Source organism: Maniola hyperantus, chromosome 5 (assembly GCF_902806685.2).
Source record: "Maniola hyperantus chromosome 5, iAphHyp1.2, whole genome shotgun sequence".
NCBI lineage: Eukaryota > Metazoa > Arthropoda > Insecta > Lepidoptera > Nymphalidae > Maniola > Maniola hyperantus.
Genome location: NC_048540.1, coordinates 10780298 through 10803654, shown reverse-complemented (window position 1 = coordinate 10803654; position 23357 = coordinate 10780298). Strand labels below are relative to the sequence as shown.

Below are 23357 nucleotides of genomic sequence, written 5' to 3'. Positions count from 1 at the left end.
CATAATATTTCGCACATATAAAAACATAGTTTTTTTGCTAATTCTCTGTTTTTTTAAACCAGAAAACCACCTGTGTCATGTAATTGTAATCTTTTGGTGATTAATTTATATGAACATGAATAAAACTTTAAAAAATTTCTTATTAATATGGGCGAATATACGAATTGCTTCAATGAGAAGATCAAGTATATTATTACAAGTAAGATACAGAATTGTCACATATATAGAACATATCTACCAAATAAGAATAAAAAATAATATACAGCTGCGCGCCGTGGTATTCATAGCCCAAATTGAAATTTATTTTCGACGTTGCCACCCCTTGAGTTCCGCTAAGTAGAATTTTGATGGAATTTCGCATTCGGGCTAATTTATTATAATTTCACTGCAAAAAGTATAAATTAATAACCCCGGCCACATAATACATAAAATATAAATGGTGATATCTTTTAATTAAGTATAATGAAACAATAATGATTTAGTATAATAAACTAGCTTCTCCACGCGACGTCGTCCGCGTGGATTTAGTTTTTTTTCTTATGTAAAAAGCACCTATAGACGTTGAGCCTGCATGTTAGACTAACACACTTGACCAAAAATAAGAAGGATATGCCATTGCTTAGTAAACATTTCTACGCACGTTGGTGTAGGAATGTTTACTAAGCAATGGAAGCCAACTACATATAAGAATTCGCCAGGTAAAGTTGGTCCAGCCCATATTTCACTCAAAACTTTACGCCTACGTGTAGAAATGTCATTATAACTTAGTAGTTATAGTGTTATATACAATTTCGAAAAAAGAGTCATTTTAAAGCTTATTTTACACTACGGGATATACCTAAATTATATTATAGTCCAGTCAATATTGGTGTTTCTAACATTCGTACCAATTTTAACTTTATAATTTATATGCCGTAGTGTGAAATAAGCTTAAAGATTACAAAAGAGATATATCAGAGAGCGTCTACCTCGAAGTCGATTGAAAGATTCGCAGCTTAAGCTGAATAAACTTCGCTAATGTCCGCTAATACTGAGCTTCATTTCGCGAAAGTTTTACCGATTGAGTTTAACGCCTGCCTGGCGATTTCCAAGACATGAAAGGATTAGAACTTAAACTCTCTTTTTTATACTGAGACTTACTTTGAATGGGTATTAGTTGATTTCTCGCATAATCATGTTGTTGATGAAGAAATCAACCAAAGAAAATAAGGTCCCTAACGTCAACGGTGCAGTATATCATTTTGACCTCTGAATTGAATACAAAATTTTCTTGATCCCTATTTTCTTGGAATAAAGTTGGACAAGTGCAAAGTCACAATAGTTTAAAAACACCGGCCAAGTGCGAGTCAGGCTCGCGCAACGAAGGTTCCGTGCTACAGTCGTATTTTTTCAACATTTTGCACGATAATTCAAAAACTATGATGCATAAAAATAAATAAAAATCTGTTTTAGAATGCACAGGTGAAGCCCTTTCATATGATACCCCACTTGATATAATTATCTTACTTCGGAAATTGAAAATACTAATTATTAGTTTATGACCACAATTTAATTTTTTTTTTTGTGATGTGACCACAAATTCACGGTTTTCAGATTTTTCCCCAAATGTCAGCTATAAGACCTACCTACCTGCCAAATATCATGATTCTAGGTCAACGGGAAGTACCCTGTAGGTTTCTTGACAGACAGACGGACAGACAGACAGACAGACAATTAAGTGATCCTATAAGGGTTTCGTTTTTCCTTTTGAGATACGGAACCCTAAAAATTGACTCTCACGAACGGTCTGTGAGGGATTTCCTCCTGCTCACACTATTTAGATGACAGTTTTTTAGATGGCCTATAGGTATCAAACGGGTAACGAGAAAAAGTTTAAAAGAATAAGTGACTCAATGTTTGTTCTATCCAAGGATTTATCTGTACAACGAGAAACTATCTAGAAAAATTTAGTTTCGAAAATGTAAGAAAAATAAAAACTGCCAAGGCAGCGATTTGTTCATGTCATCAGTACCCTTATTATCAGTGCCCTTATTATAAATGCGAAAGTGTGTTTGTTTGTTGGTTTGTCCTTCAATCAACAACGCATCGAGCAACGGATCGACGTGATTTTTTGCATGGGTATAATTAAAGGCCTGGAGTGACATAGGCTACTTTTTATCCAGGAAAATCAAAGTGTTCCCACGGGAATTTTAAAAACCTAAATCCACGCGAACGAAGTCGCGGGCATCAGCTAGTGTCTAATAAACTATAGCTCCTGTTTGTGCTACCATAGTTAATACCACAGAATATAACAAACTTGTGGATCTTGTCATCAATGGTTAATACAAAACAGGAAACAAGTAGGGGTATTCGCGGCCCTATTTGTGGTATAACAAGAAAAATTACGTAAGAAAATGCCTATATTTGCATACGCAAGGCAATTTATTCAGGGTAAGTCTAATAAACTCTACTTCCCACTCGTTCTAGGGGCTATATTGCGACCTGTTTTCTATAGTGCCTATAGGTTATATAAAACGTGTAAAAAGTAGGTAGAAAAGCCGGTGCTATTAATAATGGTTCGCGGCCTAAATGCGGAATTATATAACAAGGAAAATTAATCTACCAAAAAGAGGAACAAGTAGTGATACATGCCTGTGCTAGTAGAGGTAGAGGCTGGTACTACAATGGTTAGTGTAGCGGTCTATTTGCGGAATTATCTGGTATAACAAGGAAAATTAGGTAAGAATGTAAGAAACCTACACGAGCTTGAGAGCTTCGATCAGCAATTAATTCAGAGAGAGTCTAATAAACTGTACTTCCTACTCGTGCTTGGGGCTGTAGGTGACCTATTTTCCACAGGGACCATAGCTAATATAAAACAGGAAACAATTTAAGTAGAGGCTGGTGGTGCTACAATGGTTAGCACCCGATTTGCGAAATGATTTGGTATATCAAGGTGAATTACGTAAAAAAACGGTAAGTCCGATTGCTCAGGGAATGTCTAATAAACTATATTTCCTGTTCGTACTAGGGGCTGCAGGTGACATATTTCCACAGGGACCATAGGTAATATAAAACGGGAAACAAGTAGGTAGAGGCCGGTGCTACAATGGTTAGCGGCCTATTTGTGGACGAGACCGCGCCGCCCACTTGTTGTGCTTCCGCTTTAGCCGCGTCTATTGTGCGGAGTGGTGTAACATGACCGAGTTCGTTTATTAAAGGCCTAGCGTATTGTATTGTTTGTAAGACTTGATAGAGGGGTAGTTTTGGACCGACTTTGTTATAAAATCGTACTGTCTTGCTACCTTATACCTATTAGAAATAATTAATTATTATGTAAAATCTATCTATTAATCAGGTGCGTTTCGTTTCACTTTTTGCGAGTTAAATCCTCATCCTAAACATCCAATGAGGAAGAAATACTTATGAGTTCTACATAAAATATGCAGTGTACAAAAATACCGCAAAAGGGAGAAACCGCGTAAGCATATGTTATTTTTACAAATTGAATACTGTATAACTCGGGAGCAGAAAGCGAGCATAAGTGCCGGAGTCGTTGCAAAATAGTCCTCAAAACTTTCTTGGGACGTAAAGTAACATAGAGCAGAAGTTTAAGCGATTTGTTCATTATTTATGCACCAGATAGCCCGGCTCTATGGCTATTGCGAAGAAGAAATAATATTTGCACTTTATCCAATGTTAGTTGGAAACTGCTAACTGCAGTTGGGCCCTATTGTTGTTTATCAACTCTAGAGCGGAAAGTTAACCAAGGTGCCGATGAGATAAGGTGATTTAAAAAAAAATATTTACTAAGAATTAAATGTGATTTTATCCATATTAAAAATTATCTGTCTGTCTGTTAGCTTATCAGTGCCCAACTGCTTAGCCGATTTTGAAAAAAATCTGGAACAGGGCTCTGTTTGACGGGTGCAAAGATAGTTTGCATCCCGGAGATGGACGTCGTCTACTTTTAATCCCGGAAATTAAAAAGTTCCCACTTTTATATACAGAAAAATCTAAATCCACGAGGACGAAGTTGTTACATCATCATAGTTATCAATCTATATATATAAAATTCTAAGTCCTGACTGACTGACTGACTGTCATATATATCAACGCACAGCCTAAACCGCTGGTCCTAAAGACATGAAATTTGGAGGGTCTATTCTTTGTATAGAGTAAGTATCCACTAAGAAAGGATTTTTCGAAATTCCACCCCTAAGTGGGTTAAATGGGGGATGGAAGTTTGTATGAAAGTCCGTCATTTTTCAAGTAATTTGCATGAAAATTGGTATTTGGGTTTTCGGTTGTAGGTTTTTTCTTGAGGTTAGGTGTCAACTAAGAAACGACTATGAGAAAATCTAGGGGGGGGGGGTTTAAAACCCCGTGATGTAATCTAAATATCTTTCATCTCATTACCGTGTCATACATTTAACTTTTGGCAAATCGTAGTTGTGTATTCTGGGTTATAATATCAATATTAATATAATATCGATTACAGTGAAAACACTACGACAAAGAAAACAAGTGACCCTAACAAAAACATTAAAGGCTGTTTAGATATCCACGCAAATAACATAAGAGCAATATTATGACTGTTATAGTTCAAACATTCGCATCGCAGCACCCACGTATCCCGAGGCAGCAGGAGAGCTGGGTATAATTTTGCGTCTTTACCTGATTTTTTCCTTTGAGAACGAGAACGTTAGTGACCCGCCCGAAGGGTAGGCCCAGTTGTATGATCTCGGCTTCCGTCGTCTCGTTTGGTATGTTCCGTATGTGGATAACCCTTGATGGCTTGCCGACATTTTGTTCCAGTTTCACCTGTAAAAGAGAAAAAAACTAAGCACCACTTTAAAGTCTCTAAACGGAAAAGGTGTGAAATATAAGAGCCACAACAACAAAAAGATTATGTTCTGAACTTGACGTCGACTTTTGCAAGTAAAATTCTACAATGCAATATTGTGTGTATCCACGTAAAAGAAAGTGTCTTGTTATCCCTTTTTGTGAGAGAAATGTCTCTTGCTTAAACTTTCATTTTCTTGTAATACTAATATTATATTATTATTTCTGAACATTTTTAATTTACTATTTATCAGTAGGTAAATATGACTCTACTTTTAGTAAATTTATTGTAAAAAGAACTGTAAAGAAATGATAAACATAAGGTATAATTGGTTATCAATACCTATTTTAATTGACCCAAAAAACATGCCTGAGCAGTTAAATAACTCCCGGTTTTAAATATATTTAAGCCCTTTGTAACACAGGCACAATAAAAAGATCACGAGCGCAAGATATTAAACACCTAAACAATGTTAAAATATTTTTAATTTAGGCGGAGGTACAAAAGTCCATTCTGCGCAGCTAATGGAGAATAATGTTTGTGTGAATACGCGTTTAAGCGGCGTACAAAATGACCGCTCTAATATACATAAATAAAGCTAGTATTGTTCGTAGGAAGAGTCGGTTGGATAATTGAAAAGTCGATGTAGTATAATTGTCGAGGCTTATCGGCCCCGAACCGATGTGGGCGCTATTGTTCCCCGGAGAGCCTTTTGATTACGGGCTACGGCGGGCGGCGGGCCTGAGCCGAACCCTCCAATATATTGTAACTTCGTATGACACTTCACTTTCTATTGAGGTGAAAGGAGTTACCTGTATGGTGACTTTTCACAACTGATTAATGGAACAGTACTTGAAACTAGGGCGGAACGGTTACGCCTAATAACTTAAGAAGTGAAAAAAAAGGGAAAAGAGGAGAGTCATCGTGAAAGTCCATCTTAACATAAGCGGATATTATATAGAATGGCATATTTATAGTTATAGAATTTATATATTCTACAACTCTAACCATTTTTTATCACTTTTTGGCACAGCAGTAACTATTAACCACATTTTATTTATTTTTACAGTAGGAATAGGCACACGTTTGACCACAGTCACACCTGATGGATAACGATGATGTGGTATAAGATGGATCACGTGTACCTAAAAGATGCCTATTCACTCTTGTTTTAAAGATATCCTATGCATTGTAAGTGGTAGGAAACACAGATCGCGGAAGATTATTCCAAACCCTAGCCATGTGAATGAGGAATATGACGCAAAAAGTTTTGTGCGCGTAGATGGAATGTCGACGACATAAGGATAGAAACTCGACCGTAGCGTAGGTAGGTGGTAAAAAGATGAAGAGGGACAAGATAGTACAAAAAGGTAAACTTTGACACTAGGTAACCTAGAAAATAAAAAGTTTTTGCACGGTACCGAAACGCAAATAAAATGAGCAAAAACATCTGTAGTGTTTTACAACTACAATAGCGTAAAAGACCTCAAGATGGCAATAAGAATTTCACACGAACAGAAGAAATATCTCAGTGAGTTGAACTTTTTGAAGGTATTACGAGTTTCGGAGGAACATTCTTTTATGTTCGCCTTTTATCGGCGAGGCGTAAATGTGTAACAAATGAGCTTGCCTATGGATGGTCATTGACAACTTTATCAAAAGGATTTACTACTTTGTTAGCATGTGATAGTATTTGGATCTGAGATTTGGATAGCTTGCTAGATATAGACGTAATAGCTAATTGTCATTTGCTGGTAATAGATTGTTTCATAAATTTGCGACACATCGTCTGGTTCTCCTACCTGCACAGGTCATCTCCATTGGGATGAAGGTGACCTGTGCAGGTCTGTTGGTACCAATGGTCTACTTGTTATCAAATAACTGATCTGATTATGTCAACATTCAATATAATAAAATATATACTGAGAAAATCTCTACTCTGTAAAGGTTCATTAGTTCAAAAGCAGACGGAACGAGACCTAACGACCTAGAGCCGGAGGCGACGAACCGATAAATGGCATTTCAATAAACACACTCAATGCGATCACTGGGAAAATTGACCGATTCCCGGAAATCCTCGCGAGGAAATGTCACGCGATACCGCTTTTTTCTCTTCCACGAGCCAAGTCAGAATTTAATATTTATGGATGAAATGTGAGACGGAGCGAATGATTTAAGTTGTCTGATGTGGAAATGGTTCTTCGCAGATTTTCTGACCCAACGACAGTAATGTCCTCCTTAACGTTTTACGTACCGGTTGTTTTCTTACGTGGAGAGAGAAAACACAGAAATGTATCCTTTAAGGTGAGCAAACGTGCGTCGCGATTTATTCCTCCATTTTCAATTGAGTTTGGAAAATATGTATATATTTTTTTATTTGTTTTCTTACGGAGATTTGGTTCTTTTGATGTCGAATGTACAGGGTTCGTTCGTATTGTTGAAATAAAAAATATTGTCTGTTTATTTTTTCTTTCAACTTGTCGGTTTATTAACGATTGATGGAAATCCTTGGAAAAGCTAGGTACATAAAAAGTTGGTAACTAAAGGATTGGTTCCGAAAACTACTAGCCTCGAATCACTTGTACAAAAATACAGGATAAATTTAAAAGATTTAGGTTGTTTTTGAAGCAACAGTTTCAAATTACTCACAGCAGGGTCATGGATTTAGATATGACACACAAACATCCATTAAAAATGTATAACGTACATAAAACCACCATCTCTTCCAGATCTATTAAAGCTAAATATTAACATTTAATATCGACGTAGACTACGCCGGTAAAACTTTTAATTCGCATCCCACGGATTATATTGTTATTAAATGTCCAAGATAAATTTTACGCTGTAACAAAGTCAAGATCGAAGGAACTTTTATATTTAATGTTCTTCATAATAATAGGTATAGATAATTATGTAAAGAGAAAGTTTACAAGATACGCGTTTACATTTAATTAAGTAGTTACCTACATGTAAAAAAACTTTCTGTTTTATTCTTAACTTTTTAATGTTTTGAAATTTACTCATTAAATAAAACTATATTATTGGACTCCAAACTAGACTATACGTGTGAATCGCATTGCAACGCGTACTGGGCGTTCTAAAATAATAATTAATTAATGAATTAATGTCGCGCATTAGGTATACACAAATATCTCATATACAGTAAAAAGAAAAGCCCTAACTCACCCACTGATTCATCAACGCCCAGCCAAAACCCTTGGACCTAAGAAGCTGTAATTTTGCACACAGTTTTCTTTTATAATGTACCTACACAAGAAATAATGCCAGATTTTTTTGAAATTCCCAGGGGAGCGAAGCCGCGGGCGGTTGTTAGTAGAAATGAAGAATAATAATCGCAGACGTAGAGATTCGCAAAATCAACTAAAATAAAGTAAGTAAGAAATAATAAAAATGTTTGTTAGGGTAGACTAGAATATTTTAGTAAAGATACGTTTTACCGTAAATAAGCGTAACAGTCAAGTTAGAGGGGCGAAGTCGTAATTTTGTTAGACAACCTCGTAAATGCTTAAGTAGTCGTTCAGCAGCATTCTCTGATTTGATTGATCTTCACTTTGCTGGGTTCTCTACGTTTTTACAGGCCGACGTCAAGAAAATGGGGAAAGTAGGTACGGGGAACGTAATTAATTACTTTATTTGGACATTAATGACTCGGTCCATGGCGAGGGTAGATTAGCCATGCTCTAATATTATGTTTTGGGTTATTACCTTTGTTTAAGTACGTCATATATTTTGTGGCAACAGCAAAAAAGTACTGCGAGATAATTATTATATAAAAATAACTGAAAACAATACGACTTTAATAACATCAACTCTAATTTGCTGAATCACAGAACAAAAGAGCAATAGGTACTTTAAAAACTGCTCGCCGTTCCTGTGATGGATTCTAAATGAATATTCAACGCGACTAAGAAGAAGGGGTCGCAAAAAGCATAGTCTAAATTTTTCACTTGAAAAAAGAACATAGCGTCCTGAAACCATTAAAAAAAGCAAATAAATAAACGACTCTGGTATATGGCCCTATTTAATTATGAATTAAGAGCTCGGTGTAACGAGATCACAATGTAATTAAGATTACTGAGTCGAGGTTTTTCAGAGTGTCCGCCAAGTGAGAGTAAATGGTCGGTAAAACTTACGTAGCAACCTTGTTTTTTTCTTGGAAACTGAGTTATTTATGGGAGTAAGAAAATCTTTTCGAAGAAAATAAACAGTTAATTTTGTTATTAAAACAGTTTTAATACATTTGATTTTAACGCGCGATAATTAAGGAAAAATAAATGTACTTACGGTCAAAATTACAGCTGAAGAAAAATTTACATGTTTATACTTTGAAAAAAATCTGCTGGATATGTAGTTAAGTAGGTACGGCCATCGGGAAGTTTAAGTAAAACTTTTCGTGGGTGTAGCGGGATTTCGGAGTTTATAACGGGGTAAAATGAAATGAAGTCAATACCTAATTATCAAGGGTAAAACGGTTAAATTTCTCAATAAACCAAGTGTTATTTATATTGTAAAAGTAGGTATATTTAATCAGATAAAATAAAAAAACTGGCCTATTACAATAACTAAGCTTTTCGCAATGATCTTCAACCTATGGATGTTCACTGCAAGACATGTCTTGTAGGAGCTTCCTCACGCCAAGGTCTTGCGCCGCCTGAATCGTTTTATGCCGTAGTGAGGAATCTGCCAACACTGCGCTTTCCGGTGCGAGGTCGCCATTCTAGCACCTTGGAACCCCAACGTCTATCGGTTTTTAGGGTTCCGTACCTCAAAAGGCAAAACGGAACCCTTATAGGATCACTTGTCTGTCAAGAAACCTACAGGGTACTTCCCGTTGACCTAGAATCATGAAATTTGGTAGGTAGGTGGGTCTTATAGCTTGTATTTGGGGAAAAATCTGAAAACCGTGAATTTGTGGTTAAATTACACAAAAAAAAATTAAATTGTGGTTATAAACTAATAATTAGTATTTTCAATTTTCGGAGTTAGATAACTATATCAAGTGGGGTATCATATGAAAGGGCTTCACCTGTGCAATCTAAAACAGATTTTTATTTATTTTTATGTATCATAGTTTTTGAATTATCGTGCACAATGTCAAAAAAATACGAGTGTAGTACGGAACCCTCGCTGCGCGAGCCTGACTCGCACTTGGCCGGTTTTTAAACCGTGTGAACTTCTTCGCAACCCGTTGAACTATGTCGGTTACTCTGATTCTGGTACGAATCGCCTCATGTCTGATATGATTACGTATATAGAAACTCCAAGCATAACTCTCTCCATCACCCCCTAAGTGACAGTGCAATGTGATACATGATAATCATAACTTCTGTCCTAGATCCCGCGGTTATGTAGACCAAGCAACAGACGACGTGGTATGTTTGTTTGTAATAAATCAAATGATAATAGACTGTACACGTAAATACCTATTATCTACGATAATTATTGTATTTCTTCTGCAGGCAGTTTATATTCCGTGTCAACGGTCATTATGTCGGATGAAAAAATCCTTGAGATAAATACCTTGGAATAGTGTAGTTCATGACAGAGAGATGTCATATTACTAGAGTAGGAAACCTTATACACCAATCATCAGAAAATCGCCTGCTTAATGATTCATCATCATCATGATCAACCCATCGGGGGCTCACTACAGAGCACGAGTCTCTTCTCAGAGTGAGAAAGGTTTTGGCCATAATCTACCATGATTGGCAGACTTCACACCCTTTGATAACATTATAGACAACTCTCAGGTATGCAGGTTTCCTCACGATGTTTTCCTTCACCGTTAAAGCAAGTGATATTTTAACTACTTAAAAACGCAGATAACTCTGAAAGGTTAGAGGTGCGTGCCCGGGATCGAATCCCCGACCTCTGATTAGGAGGCGGATGTCCTAATCACTAAGCTATCACAGGCCACTAATGATAAATAGAATAGAATAGAATAGAATAGAATAGAATAGAATAGAATAGAATAGAATAGAATAGAATAGAATAGAATAGAATAGAATAGATTTTTATTCAAATAAACTTTTACAAGTGCTTTTGAATCGACAACTAGTTTAATTTACCACTGGTTCGGAATTCCGTGCCTACCGAGAAGAACCAGCAAGAAACTCGGCGGCTGCTCTTTTCAAGAGATCAATTTCCAATATTTTTATACCACACTGTACAAGGTGCCAGGCTTTAATGATTACGAGGATATAAATTTGGAACTAATGAAGTATAAAATAAATAGAAAAAAGACACCGCTGTCGACTCGTGGTCTTCTATACGAGCCTATCTATACACAGTTCACCAGTAAAATTCAGGCCATTTCTAGGGAGTATCCCTACTTTCTAGTAATATTACATCTCTATGAGTTCATGCGGTGAAATGTTTTACCATTTTCCGTTCTACCTTAACACAACAATGCCTGGGAGGCAAAATTCCTTTTATACATTAGTAATGTTCCTTTGTCATCTCTCAAGACTTCTTAGCTTATATAAATAATTAATTTTCGGGGTATTCTTTTATTTTCATCGCCGTTTTTTATTATTGAGGCGCACTTTTTTGATTATACTTTTCTAGGTTTGTTGTGATTTACGTTTTGTTGAAGTAATTATTAAAACATTTTGGCATGTAATAATTTACAAGGGTAGGCGATTTGCGAGATCGAGCTCTATGGCTAAAAGCTTCTAAACTTAAGCGTCTCAACAATTTTTTTTTGTATTTTTATTTTATTTTATTCAGATACAAGTTAGCCCTTGACAGCAATCTCACCTGGTGGTAAGTGATGATGCAATCTAAGATGGATGCGGGCTAACATGGAAGGGGTATAGCGGTTTTATTAAACCCATACCCCTTGGTTTATTACTACAAACATTTTAAAAGGTGATCCTGATTAATAACCATAATAACATCAAATACACAGCCTTAAATAGTTGGGTCTGAGATTTGAGATTTTAATGCAGTTTCAAGTAAAGGGTCAGTTTGTAGTAATTAAAAGATAAAATAAAAAAGTTCGACACATTATCTTGCTGATGTGTATTGCACATTATATTGCTAATATGTCCTTGTCCTTTATCTTTCCGTCTACCAGAATTTTTTCTTAGCCCTTTCGCTAAGCCCTAACATAGTTATCTCTTAATTAGATTACAGTCTTGGCCCCGTTTGGTTGTTAGTTCGTTATTACCACGCGTGTAGTCTTAATATCGACCAAAATTCGAAGAAAGACGCCATAATGTTAATATATTAGTCATAAGTATAATATTTGTGTTTATGTTTAATGTTTAAATTTAATGATTCCGTGTTCGTTCGTTACCTATAATGCGTTCACGCTTCGTTCATCCGATTAGAGTTTCAACTCTAAGGTTTCAACTTTGTACTTGCTTTAATAGAACTTAAGTGAAGGTTTCTGACATACTAACATTAAAAATTAGAGGCGATAGACACTGCAAGTTGCAACTTGCAACGTAGTGTTTTTGACATGCAAAATTTAAATGCATTTTTATTGCACTTATCGATCGAATAAAATTTTTGTAAATTTTTTGGTAGTTTATTATCACTGTAGGATTACTTTTCAAAAAAGGGTCAAATATTTATTATATATCTATTAACACTAAAGCAACTTAAGAGGAGTGTATTCGTTGCGCGGTACAACAAACGTAGTTTGCTCCTCATTTAAATATGAACTAATGAATCTGAATGAAATTTTGTAGACACGTTCTTCAAACTAATATCTGAGTCTGTGGTTTCCAGTAGTTTTAAAGTTACACGGGCTCAAAGCCATTTCGATATAAACCTTTGAGCTCTTGTAACTCATTCTAGAAGTAGGACAGACAATACTGCGTGGGATCGGGTTGCTCCAATTTCGTTCTTGGCCACATTCGACCTAATCTTACAAGCATTATTTTATGAATTTAAAGATGTGTTATTCCAGCAAAGAGTTTTTCAGTCAAAACTACTTTAGACCAACAACTATCGTGATCTGGTTATGACTTATGACTTTTTTTTCACTTAAATGTAGATATGACTAGATAAGAGTTTTGACTGTAACATCGACATTGCACGGAGATCATTTCTATTACACCAGGTTCGGTTAACGGTATAGTCAGATTGGTATAGTGGATTACACAATCCATTTCATGGTGATCAAATCGCACCGACAAAAAAGTGCTGTTTATTCAGCACCAAACAAAGTACGCTTTTACAACCCCGCGTGCGCCCAGTTTATGTAAATAAACTCAAAAAAACTATGCAACGGGAAATCCGAAACAACATTGTTTATTTTTTATTACAGTTCCATACGGTTTAAGTACGATTCAGTTGAAACACACGGTAGGTAGGTAGAAACTCCAGACCGCGCTCTACTAAACTGTATAGCTAAACTTTCAAGCGAATAATATTTTTACTATGGTTATTTTTAGTTGAAGAACTTTGAATGGTATGAGGTAACATTACAAGAACAATGTTTGAATTTCGTTTGTTACTTAAATTAAATTTTGTTAAATTTTTGTCTATGTTAAACAATGTTAAACGAGTTAAAAAGATCGACGATAAGGTCGATTTGCGAGAAATCATCACCTATTAATTATGTGGCACTATTCTGAATGCCTTTAAAATTAATGAACAATAAAATCCACAAAAATATATAAATCATATTATTATGAAAAGTAGTCCGATAAAATATTCCTTTTCTCAAATATATGCCATTTGCAAGCACCCCTAAAGATCGGACTGTTGTCAGCCGGAATAATTACATTGTCCAATAGAAAATTCGGGAATCAATAAGGGCCGTTTATGCCCGAGATGATTTTTATGATTCATCCGCTCAAAATTATCAATTCAATTTCTATTCAATATGTAAGAAATTTATCCGCTATCTGCAAGTTGGGTAAGATTAATAAAAATTTGGGCCTTAAATCCGCTAGGGATGTCCCTTTACGACCCGCTAGTATTTACGAGCGCTCTTTTAGGTTAATACCTTGGTCTTATATATATTTTTTTTGATTTGCCGATTCTAAGTTAGCATTAGTAATTTTTAAGTGCCTACATGAACTACGGTTATGATTATTGTGTAGATGTCTGAGATATTATAAAATCAATTGAACACTAGTGTGCGAGCTACACCACTAAAAAACCTTATTTTCATAGATATCATTACCTACTTCATTACCTAAATGCTATATTAGTTTAGATTTTTGTTCCTTATTTATACTATACTATACCGTCTCGGCTTCATTATTCTACATACTGATACAATACAATAAACTACTGGGTACCAGTCAGTAAGTTTGACCCTTTATATTTTTTGAATTTATGAAAACTAAACAGTAAACACGTTATTTTTGTTACCTATCTTTAGCGATTAGGTACTGCTTACTTGGTATTAATGAAAAAACTATATAGGTTTTTCGTTTGTTTTCGCTCGGGTTACGAGACACTACGGTTTTTAGAAGAAGTGTTACATTGAGATAGTTTTTAGCTTTGTTTGATTAAATCTGTTCAGTTCTTTTTAACAGACTTAAAAAAAATAGCATCACGATTTGCAGCGTATTTTTTTTTGTTTATTTGGTGGTGGTATTCCATAAGTCTAGAATATCTTATCTAAATATATAAAAGGAAAAGATGACCGACTGACTGAATGACTGACTGACTAATCTATCAACGCACAGCTCAAACTATTGGACGGATCGGGCTGAAATTTGGCATGCAGATAGCTATTATGACGTAGGCATCCGCTAAGAAAGGATTTTTTAAAATTCAACCCCTAAGGGGCTGAAATAGGGGCTTGAAATTTGTGTAGTCCACGCGGACGAAGTTGCGAGCATAAGCTACTAGAAGTATAAAATACCTTTTTGGCGGCTGAATCCTGGTTGTTATTGTCGGCGTGGTGAGGAGCAGCGGGCGCCATGACGGCGACGCCACTCTGCGAAAGAAGCTCGTCGGAGCCCCTCTGAAACAACAAGAGAATTTAATTAAAACATATTATTTTTACACCTCTGACATTATTATTCTTCATAAATTAAAACAGTACCTACGTTGAAACAATTTTGTACGACAACAAAATGCTAAGACGTACCTATTATTGTTGTATATTTTTTCGGTGGAATATTTTGTCAGAAGGTTTTGCAAATTAAAACGTAAGCTTAGTCAAATATTTTATTTTTATTTTATTTGGGAAGGTATAATAATAACAGACAATTCTATTAAATAAACTTGTAAAAATATCATAAATAAAATTTCACATCAATTTAAAAAAAAAAAAACATTAAACTAAAACTAAAATCTAAAACCTCATCGAGATCACCGCAGCGAGGCATAGTACACTACCTAAGATGCTGGCAGCATTACCCCCTTGGATGGCCAAACTAATTCTATGTGCAAGGGTTATCGACCCTTTTCTAAATATCCTCAAAAAGAGCTAAGTTATTTTTGGAAAGAACTTTCGCAATGTTAATACTTTGGGTGATTTCATTTAAGATGCCGTACTCCATTACGACCTTTTAGGTTTCTTGTATTATGTATATTTTAATTCATGTAGGCATTAGGTATACCTAAGTATAATCGAAAAACTTTTGGAACACAATCCAGGTTTTAGCATTTGAACAGTTTCCACTTATCTCTATAACGTCATAACTATCATAATCCATAATACCTCAAAACATTCATTCAATTACATAGGATCACTATAAACAAAACTGTGTAATAAGCTCCTCCCTATAATAAGCAGGTAACATGGGTGGAAGTATTAAAAAGGCAAAGTGAAACACAATTAGCATCACGCGAATGCAGACGTCAACCCACCCCCTGTCATCGGATCAATCTCAATTTAAGACGAGGAAATGACAGGCCTCAGCAGTTAAGCGCACCGGGCAGAGGTATAAATCACCCCACGTAATAAAGTAAATGTACAAATAAATGTTGGCGGAGACAGCGAGAGTCGCGGTTGGAGGCTTTTAAATGAAATCGCGGAACTGTCATCGACCTGTAAAGTGGTTGGAAGTCTGGGGTCAGAGAATTCGGCGGTCAATGTTATACTGCTGAACAAATTATAAAATTACAGATAGACAAAGCTCAAAGTATTGTTTGTATTGAATTTGTATTTTAAAAAGTGAAGTTCAATTCGTATGCTTGTGACGCATAACAACGAAGACTACATAGATATTTACATAGGGTTTACGGACCTTTTTGACACTTATGAGCGTGCTTCAAAAGATGGTTTGGTTACACCTTTGGTTGCTGCTAAGTAATCGCCACGTTTGTCAATAGCTTTTCTCGTAGTAAATTTATGATATGTGAAGTTATATCACCTATATACTGTCGACGGCTTTGGTGTACGGAAAAACTTATGATTTGAAGTTTATGATTACACCTAAACTTGTTGTAAGCTGTAAATATTCTTCTAAAATAAATAAATTATTATTATTATATCGGAAACAATATTCGGACATGATGAACCAGTATTAAAGTCATGCTAGAATATGCGCAATAGTATGAAGCGTACAAAGTATTTACCATCCAAAAGTTTCCACATTTAAAGCAGTCTGAAGAGACTTTTTGACAACAGCGTTTCAATAAACGCAAGTGATGTGCCGTGATACATTTGGAGCAATACCCAAAGCGAGCAAAAGGCCATAAAGGGTCCTTCAGAATGGACATTTAATGAGAATAGCGGCGCGCCATCGTGTTCAGCTCAGCTAATCTGTATGCGGCGAAATATCACTCGCTCGCACCTGCCGACATCCAGGTATCCGTCACACGAGACACTTAATAAAGCCCACACGTCATTCGTAATGCTTTTTTCACAAAACGAAACAGATGCTGATGGCGAAATTGTTCGCAAAAATGCGGGCTCTAGCTTATTTCTCTAGGTTTTTGTCACGTGTCGTTGCCTGTGGAGATTATAAATTGTTGGACAGTATTTCCGCATGCATGAGTTTCTTGGCTGAAAAATGACTACAAAGTTTCAATTTCAAAAAGGAAAATTCAAATCCATGAATTATAAATAGCGTTTTAGGTAGTAGATTTTATACTTTTGCGCTTTATAACGCGCGATCTTTCTATCCAATTTATTGAATGTAATTATGAAAATCTGTTGTTATTTGATTAGTATGACCGGTTTTATCAGATATTGTGAACGCTTAGATATGACAACAAAGACTTTAGTTAGATTTTAAAACACTTTCCTACAATTTGCATAATAGTATAAAAAGATTACGGTAACAGCGGGAATTCCATTTTAAGGAATAAAGCTTTCATTGTAGGAAAACGAGCCGTTTTCTCAAGCAAAAAAAAAGCTGACACGAGGTCCTATCCCTAAGAGTAATTTCGCAGATTGCGTGTAATAATTGCTCGAAATTAAATAACATTTTTCACAACAAAGAAACAACGTGGACGAAAATTTTGTTGCGAAATTGTGGATTAAGTTAGAAAATAAGACAATTTATGTTTTCATAACAATTTATCAAGTTAATAGAGGATGATATTGTATTGTTTCACGACAGACAAGAAGTGATTAGTTTAGCCTTTTCATAATATTCTTATTGTAAGAAACGAGCAATGAAATACAAATTCTGGTAAAGTTTTGCAGTTTCAAATATTTTTTTTTGAGAGTTCGTAAAAAGTTGTTTGCTAAAAAAAGCACGTTCTTTCCCAACCGAAGAATATGATATTAATAAGAGTAAATGAGATAATTTTTATTTCACCGACTCAATTCAGTCTTCTCACAGTAAGGGAAAAATCAGCGACCTATTAATCTATTTTGTAAGCTTGTCTATTCAATTTCTTTTATATGGCATGTAATAGATAGATTTGAAAGCAAAATGTTCACACTAAATCTTTTTTCTAGTAGATATTATTCGCAAGTTTTTACGTAACGTGAAGATGTCCACCGTAAAGATCCCGTAAATGGACGCAACATACCTGCCCCAATACCAGATAATAATACAACCGTTAGTTGAATACATATGTGTTGTGCAAAATCAATTCCATATATTGGGGTCTTACAGAAATGTTGGTTTTACTCTCCAAAGAAATCTTTGGATATTTTCCGATCAAAACATACTGAAACGTTTCTCCAATATGTCATTTGAATGAACGTGATACAAGGACCCTTCGTATCAGAATATTATCAAGAATAAAATATATATAAAAGGTAAGTTTCACTGAGATCAGACAAATAAACCTCCGGCTTTTTTTGAGTAACATCAACGTGGAGATCACTTTTGAAAATTGTGGTTCTCTTTTACCCGAGATAAAGGCAGGGGCCTAATGGCATAGGTTTACATTTGAAACTTGTGATCTGATAAAACCTTTCTTGGTAATTCTTTAATAGTTTTAAATTATAATATTCTGTAAGAGGTAAAAGGAGCTATTGGATTTTAAAACTAACAAATTCTTGTGTACAACGTACTTTTGAAAAAAAATTAAAAGTAACTTTGATTCCGTTAAAGTAATCAAATTAATAAAAATACATGACAAATGACAAATGTACGTGACATCTTCTCTATAATATAAAAATGAATCACTAAATGTGTTGCTCATCGCAAATCTCGAGAACAGCTGAACTGATTTCGCTAATTCTTTTTTAATAATATTCCTTGAAGTACGAGGACGGTTCTTACGGAGAGAAAAATTTTAAAAAATTGAATCGACTGTTAGGCGGAACAAAGTTCGCCAGGGCAGCTAGTTATAGATAATTAAATAGCTTTACTTGACAAATAAATAAATGATTTGAGTAGGTACCACGAAAATTCTGTTTCATGAAACCAGATGAAACAGATTATCCACTAATAAAATGGATACAGGGATATAGGGATATATTTTATTAAGTCAGACAAGAGTATCAGTTCCTATTGTGGTGTATCTATACGTAAAATCTATTAGTGATATTAAAATGTTCCGCGAAAATTCCCAAAGATGGGTCCGCAAGATTTTATTGTTATTTCAGAAAGGGACCCTTATTTTACAGATTGCTTAAGTCAATATTATTTTAGGTATAATTTTCGTCGCGTTTTCCTTCGCAATCTACGGACCACATTTAAATAAATACTTTGTCGGTTACTTCTTAGAACCTCGAAATCTAATTTGGATTTAAATACCTTGTTTGATAATGGCATGCCGTTATGGTTCGGCTAAAGCGATTGTGTCTTTATAGAAGTAAATGTTTATTCATTTATATACCAGTTTTTTTAAAATATTGATTAATTAGCGTTGCAGCATTTTTGTTTAATTCCACATAATTGCCATAATGTTAGCGCACTTATAATAATTAATTATGTCTGACAGAAGTCACGTGATGTGTCGCATCACCATCTTGAATCGATTGGTATAAAAGCGAGTGTTTGATGATTCTTAAGGCAGTCTGTGTTCGACCACAGACTCATTCGACTATTAAATGCTTTTGTATTTAGGTCGCATTTCTGATTGAGTGGTTTCAATAGCAATTGTGCCCTAATCAAGTTAATATTGCAGTAAGGTTATTATGAAAGGCAAAACTCTCGATATACCGCTGTGTGTCGTGGTTAATATTTAACTTCACTTCTGGTATGTTTATAATAATCTAATTCATATACGAACTAGTTGATGCCCGCGATTTCGGCCGCGTGGATTTAGGTTTTCAAAAATCCCGTGGGAGCTCATTGATTTTCCAGGATAAAAATTAGCCATGTTACTACCTATGCCAAAAATCACGTTGATTGGTTGCTTAGTTAGGGCATGAAGGAAGGACAAACAAACACACTTTCGCATTTATAATATCAGTATAGATGTTATAAATGCGAAAGTGTGTCTATTTGCTAGAATTTACGGCCCGGCCCATCCATTAACCTGATTTTGACGAAATTTGGTTAAGAAGTAGCTTGCGTACCAGGGACGGACATAGGCTACTTTTTTATGCAGAAAATCAAAAATCTACCTAGTCAAAGTCGCGAGAATTATCATTTTGGTACCTACAGAGATAGCTTGCGTTTAGGAGATGGGCAAAAGCTACTTTTTATGCCGGAAAAAAAAGAGTTCCCAAGGGATTTTTAAAATCTAAACGCACGCGAACAAAGTTAGCGAAAACAACTAGCAGCAAATAAACAAGAATCCTAAACAATAAACTAACGCATAAATAGAGGAAAAGAATAAGGTACGCATATTCATAAAGCATGAAAGATAACAATTTGATATAGAGAATGAACTGGCAATAAAACCATTTCTCCCAGTCGCGATTTTTATGAAGGTCGTAAACACGACCGATAACCAACTATCGATGTCGCATGAAATATTTATTCGCCACTAACTCTATTCACGGTGTTAATCGATTCCGCTTCTAATAAATGACAGTTCTTTTCCTACTATCCATTTTAGTACATAATATCTTCTACTATTATAAATTGCTGTTTGCTATTGTAATGTGACATATCAAATCTGTTTCGTATTATTTTGAGATAGAAAGTTGTAAACAAAATAAAAACTTATTAACACAATAATTGGTTATTTGACTACATCAAAAATAAAGTATTTCTCAGTGTTTATTAAATAGAGGGATTCAAAATACTCAAAATACGTAATACTCATAATACGTAAAACCCACGTCCTGTGTTGGTTTTAAGTTTAATAACCATTTTAAATTATCGATTAAACTAAAAAAAGCATGTCAAATGATTGTGACGTCACACACCGGTATTTCATAAAATATCGCATACTAAGCGCGCGTTTTGACGTTTGATTAAAAGTTACTGATTTGATTTGAGTTACTATAGTGATAGTAGATATACTGTATTATTTTATACAACACAAAAACAAAAGGTGAGCTAAAACTTGCTAAAAGTCTATTATTTGGAAGTTCAAGAAAATATTGAAATAGTTTAGTAATTTAAAGTCTACCCACCTTTTTGATCTGGCTTAACAGGCGCTGCCTTAGCTTAATGTTATCATTCAAGTTTCTTAGCATTGCTGATTTTCTGACATGCATAACACTAGATCGGATGTTACGAGCTTTTTACGTTGAAATTGTTAGTTTCAGTAAAATGTTGTACAGCAATACTTCTAAGACCTAGGGTGGTAACAACATACATAAATTTTAGCGTTAAAACTATCGTGAGTGATTTCAAACTTTTATTTTATATGAACTAAAAAAAATATTACGCTGTTATCCCTCCTATACACACAGTCACATCCGCGACGCGTGCGCAAACTGACTCCCTTGAAAAAGGACCCCGGATGGGTTCGAAACTAGTCGGGCTAACGTCGACGAAACACGTGAGTAAAGCCGGGACAGATATTATATATAACATACAGAATCAGTCACATGTTTCTGTGGCCGAATAAAACGGAGTCGAGAGAACACCAATGTTTAGGTTTACGACTAGAATGAAAAATCGCTTAGGTACCTAATATGGAAAAGAATAAAAAGCTATGCCGGGGAAAAGCTGTAGCGGGTCTAATAATTTTTATTGCCATTTCACGACCTCCACAGTCTGATTTAACTCGACGCGTGTAAATTATGATTTAATTTAATAAGCACCGTTGAAAACGAGCGTAAAATGTTTTTTTATGTGAGATAATATTATTCTTTTCATTACGATTCATGGCGCTAGACTCTGATTTCATTTGTATTGTTTTCCCGTCATTGGGACTGAAAGAATTAGGGTAATAAGTTTATTTTGTAAAAACTTTATGAAATAAGGTTATTAACGGATTTATTTTGGAGAGTGTTTTCAGGGGCTTCCACATGAAACGTTTCTGATACAAACTGCTAAGGCGTGGAATGCCCTTCCGGATTCCGTGTTCCCTGCCACGTATAACCTAAATACTTCCAAGGCAAGAGTGAATAGATATATTCTAGGCAATCGCGCTCCAACCAAGACCTCATCATTATTTATTTAAGCATGTCTGCCGCCAAGCGTTGAGCCTATCACCTTCATCTAAATATATAAAAGGAAAAGGTTACTGACTGACTGACTGACTGATCTATCAACGCACATCATCATCCTCAAACTACTGAACGGATCGGGCTGAAACTTGGCATGCAGATAGCTATTATGACGTAGGCATCCGCTAAGAAAGGATTTTTGAAAATTCAATCCCTAAGGCGGTGAAATTGGGGTCTCAAATTTATGTAGTCCACGCGGATGAAGTCGTGAGCATAAGCTAGTCACGCAATAAAAAAACTTGACTTCATAAAATTATAGCAGGCGCGGTTGTGCGTCTTTTCCTAACTTCACTCACAATTTCATTACCAAAATTAATTCTATTTTGTGAATGACGTTAGCGTGAATTGTAAACTGTGCCATTAGCATTTGAATAGGATAACAGTATCGTAGTTGCGGACAGGCATCAATTTTCACCCAATCACAAAATTGACGTAGGTACAATTTTGTAATCTTGTTTTGCCAATTTAATAATTTATAACAGTGAAAGCAATTTAAACTTTAAGTTACCAAACATTCGAGGGTAATTTTAAGCCAAATTGTATTTTACTCTTTTTTTGGAACAAAATAAAGATATTATTATTATTATTACTGAAATAAAAAAATTGTTTGATTACCTTATCATTGAAGTTAAAGTTCCCTTTCTATAAAATATACTGTAGACATTAAAAAACACGACTGCCCTATCAAAAAACTAACTATAGCCAGTAGGTATCATTCGGGATGATGTAAAGATTCTAACGATCGATACCCCATGGCCCTTACTTGTATATCGAAATTACAAATCTGTTTAGGCATTTAAAAGTTATGGTGGAATAAGGAAAATCACGTACATAATACATAGCTAAGTATATGAACCCTGAAAACATTACATAAGATATATATCAAACAAAATAAAACACATAATATTATATCTGTCAAATACAATGGATTAAATGGCATCTGGTGACAGAAAATGCAATCAACGGTGCAATAGGAGAGCGATATGTACGTGTAATGTGACCCGTACTGAGGCGACGTGCACCGCACATCCGTCTCTATCGCCTAATATCATCTCCGTCTCGCGTAAGATGTCGAAATTAACGATCTTGATAATATTTGTTGGCTCAACGCTGCCAGCTCTACCAGTAATTAATTGCACCAATTTGTTCGGCGCTTATAACGGGCATTTGTCAAGCGCCCACCCGAAGCGGATCATTTTCGCACAAAGTTCATAATCGATACTCCGAATCGATTAAGGAAAACTCTTTGCCATAAGTCGGATACCAGTCTGATGCCTAACATAAATAACGCGAACAATTAAGTTTTGGATTGTAGTATCTGCCTACTAAGATACTGTGCTGTATTACAGCTCCGATGCGAAATTTTGGCAAAGTGAAATTTGAGTTGGAGATTACTAGCATCTGAGATTTCAACAGACTTTGTAAATACCGGAAATTTTCAAGAATGAAATAAAGGTGTTAAATTTGAATAAAATCCGAAAATATTCCTAAGTACTAAACCTACTTGCAGTAGGTATAATTTTCAACACTATATAAATTCGTTATCTAAAAATAATAGTACGAATAGGTAAGTCCAAGTTTCTGACGCTCGAAACAGCGTTAAATATTTGA

The 23357-nt window shown here is 35.2% G+C and overlaps 1 protein-coding gene across 15 annotated transcripts in view; it reads right to left on the bottom strand.

Moving 5' to 3' along the window:
• Positions 1-23357, bottom strand: part of heph (polypyrimidine tract-binding protein 1 heph) — a 554552-nt gene that overhangs the window by 64890 nt on the left and 466305 nt on the right. For all 15 annotated transcript variants that reach the window (XM_069498752.1, XM_069498753.1, XM_069498751.1 and 12 more), the window contains 2 exons: positions 14679-14780; positions 4657-4803 (listed from right to left, as the gene is read on the bottom strand). In XM_069498752.1, the coding sequence (XP_069354853.1) occupies positions 4657-4803; positions 14679-14780 (249 nt within the window). The remainder of the gene's footprint in view (positions 1-4656; positions 4804-14678; positions 14781-23357) is intronic.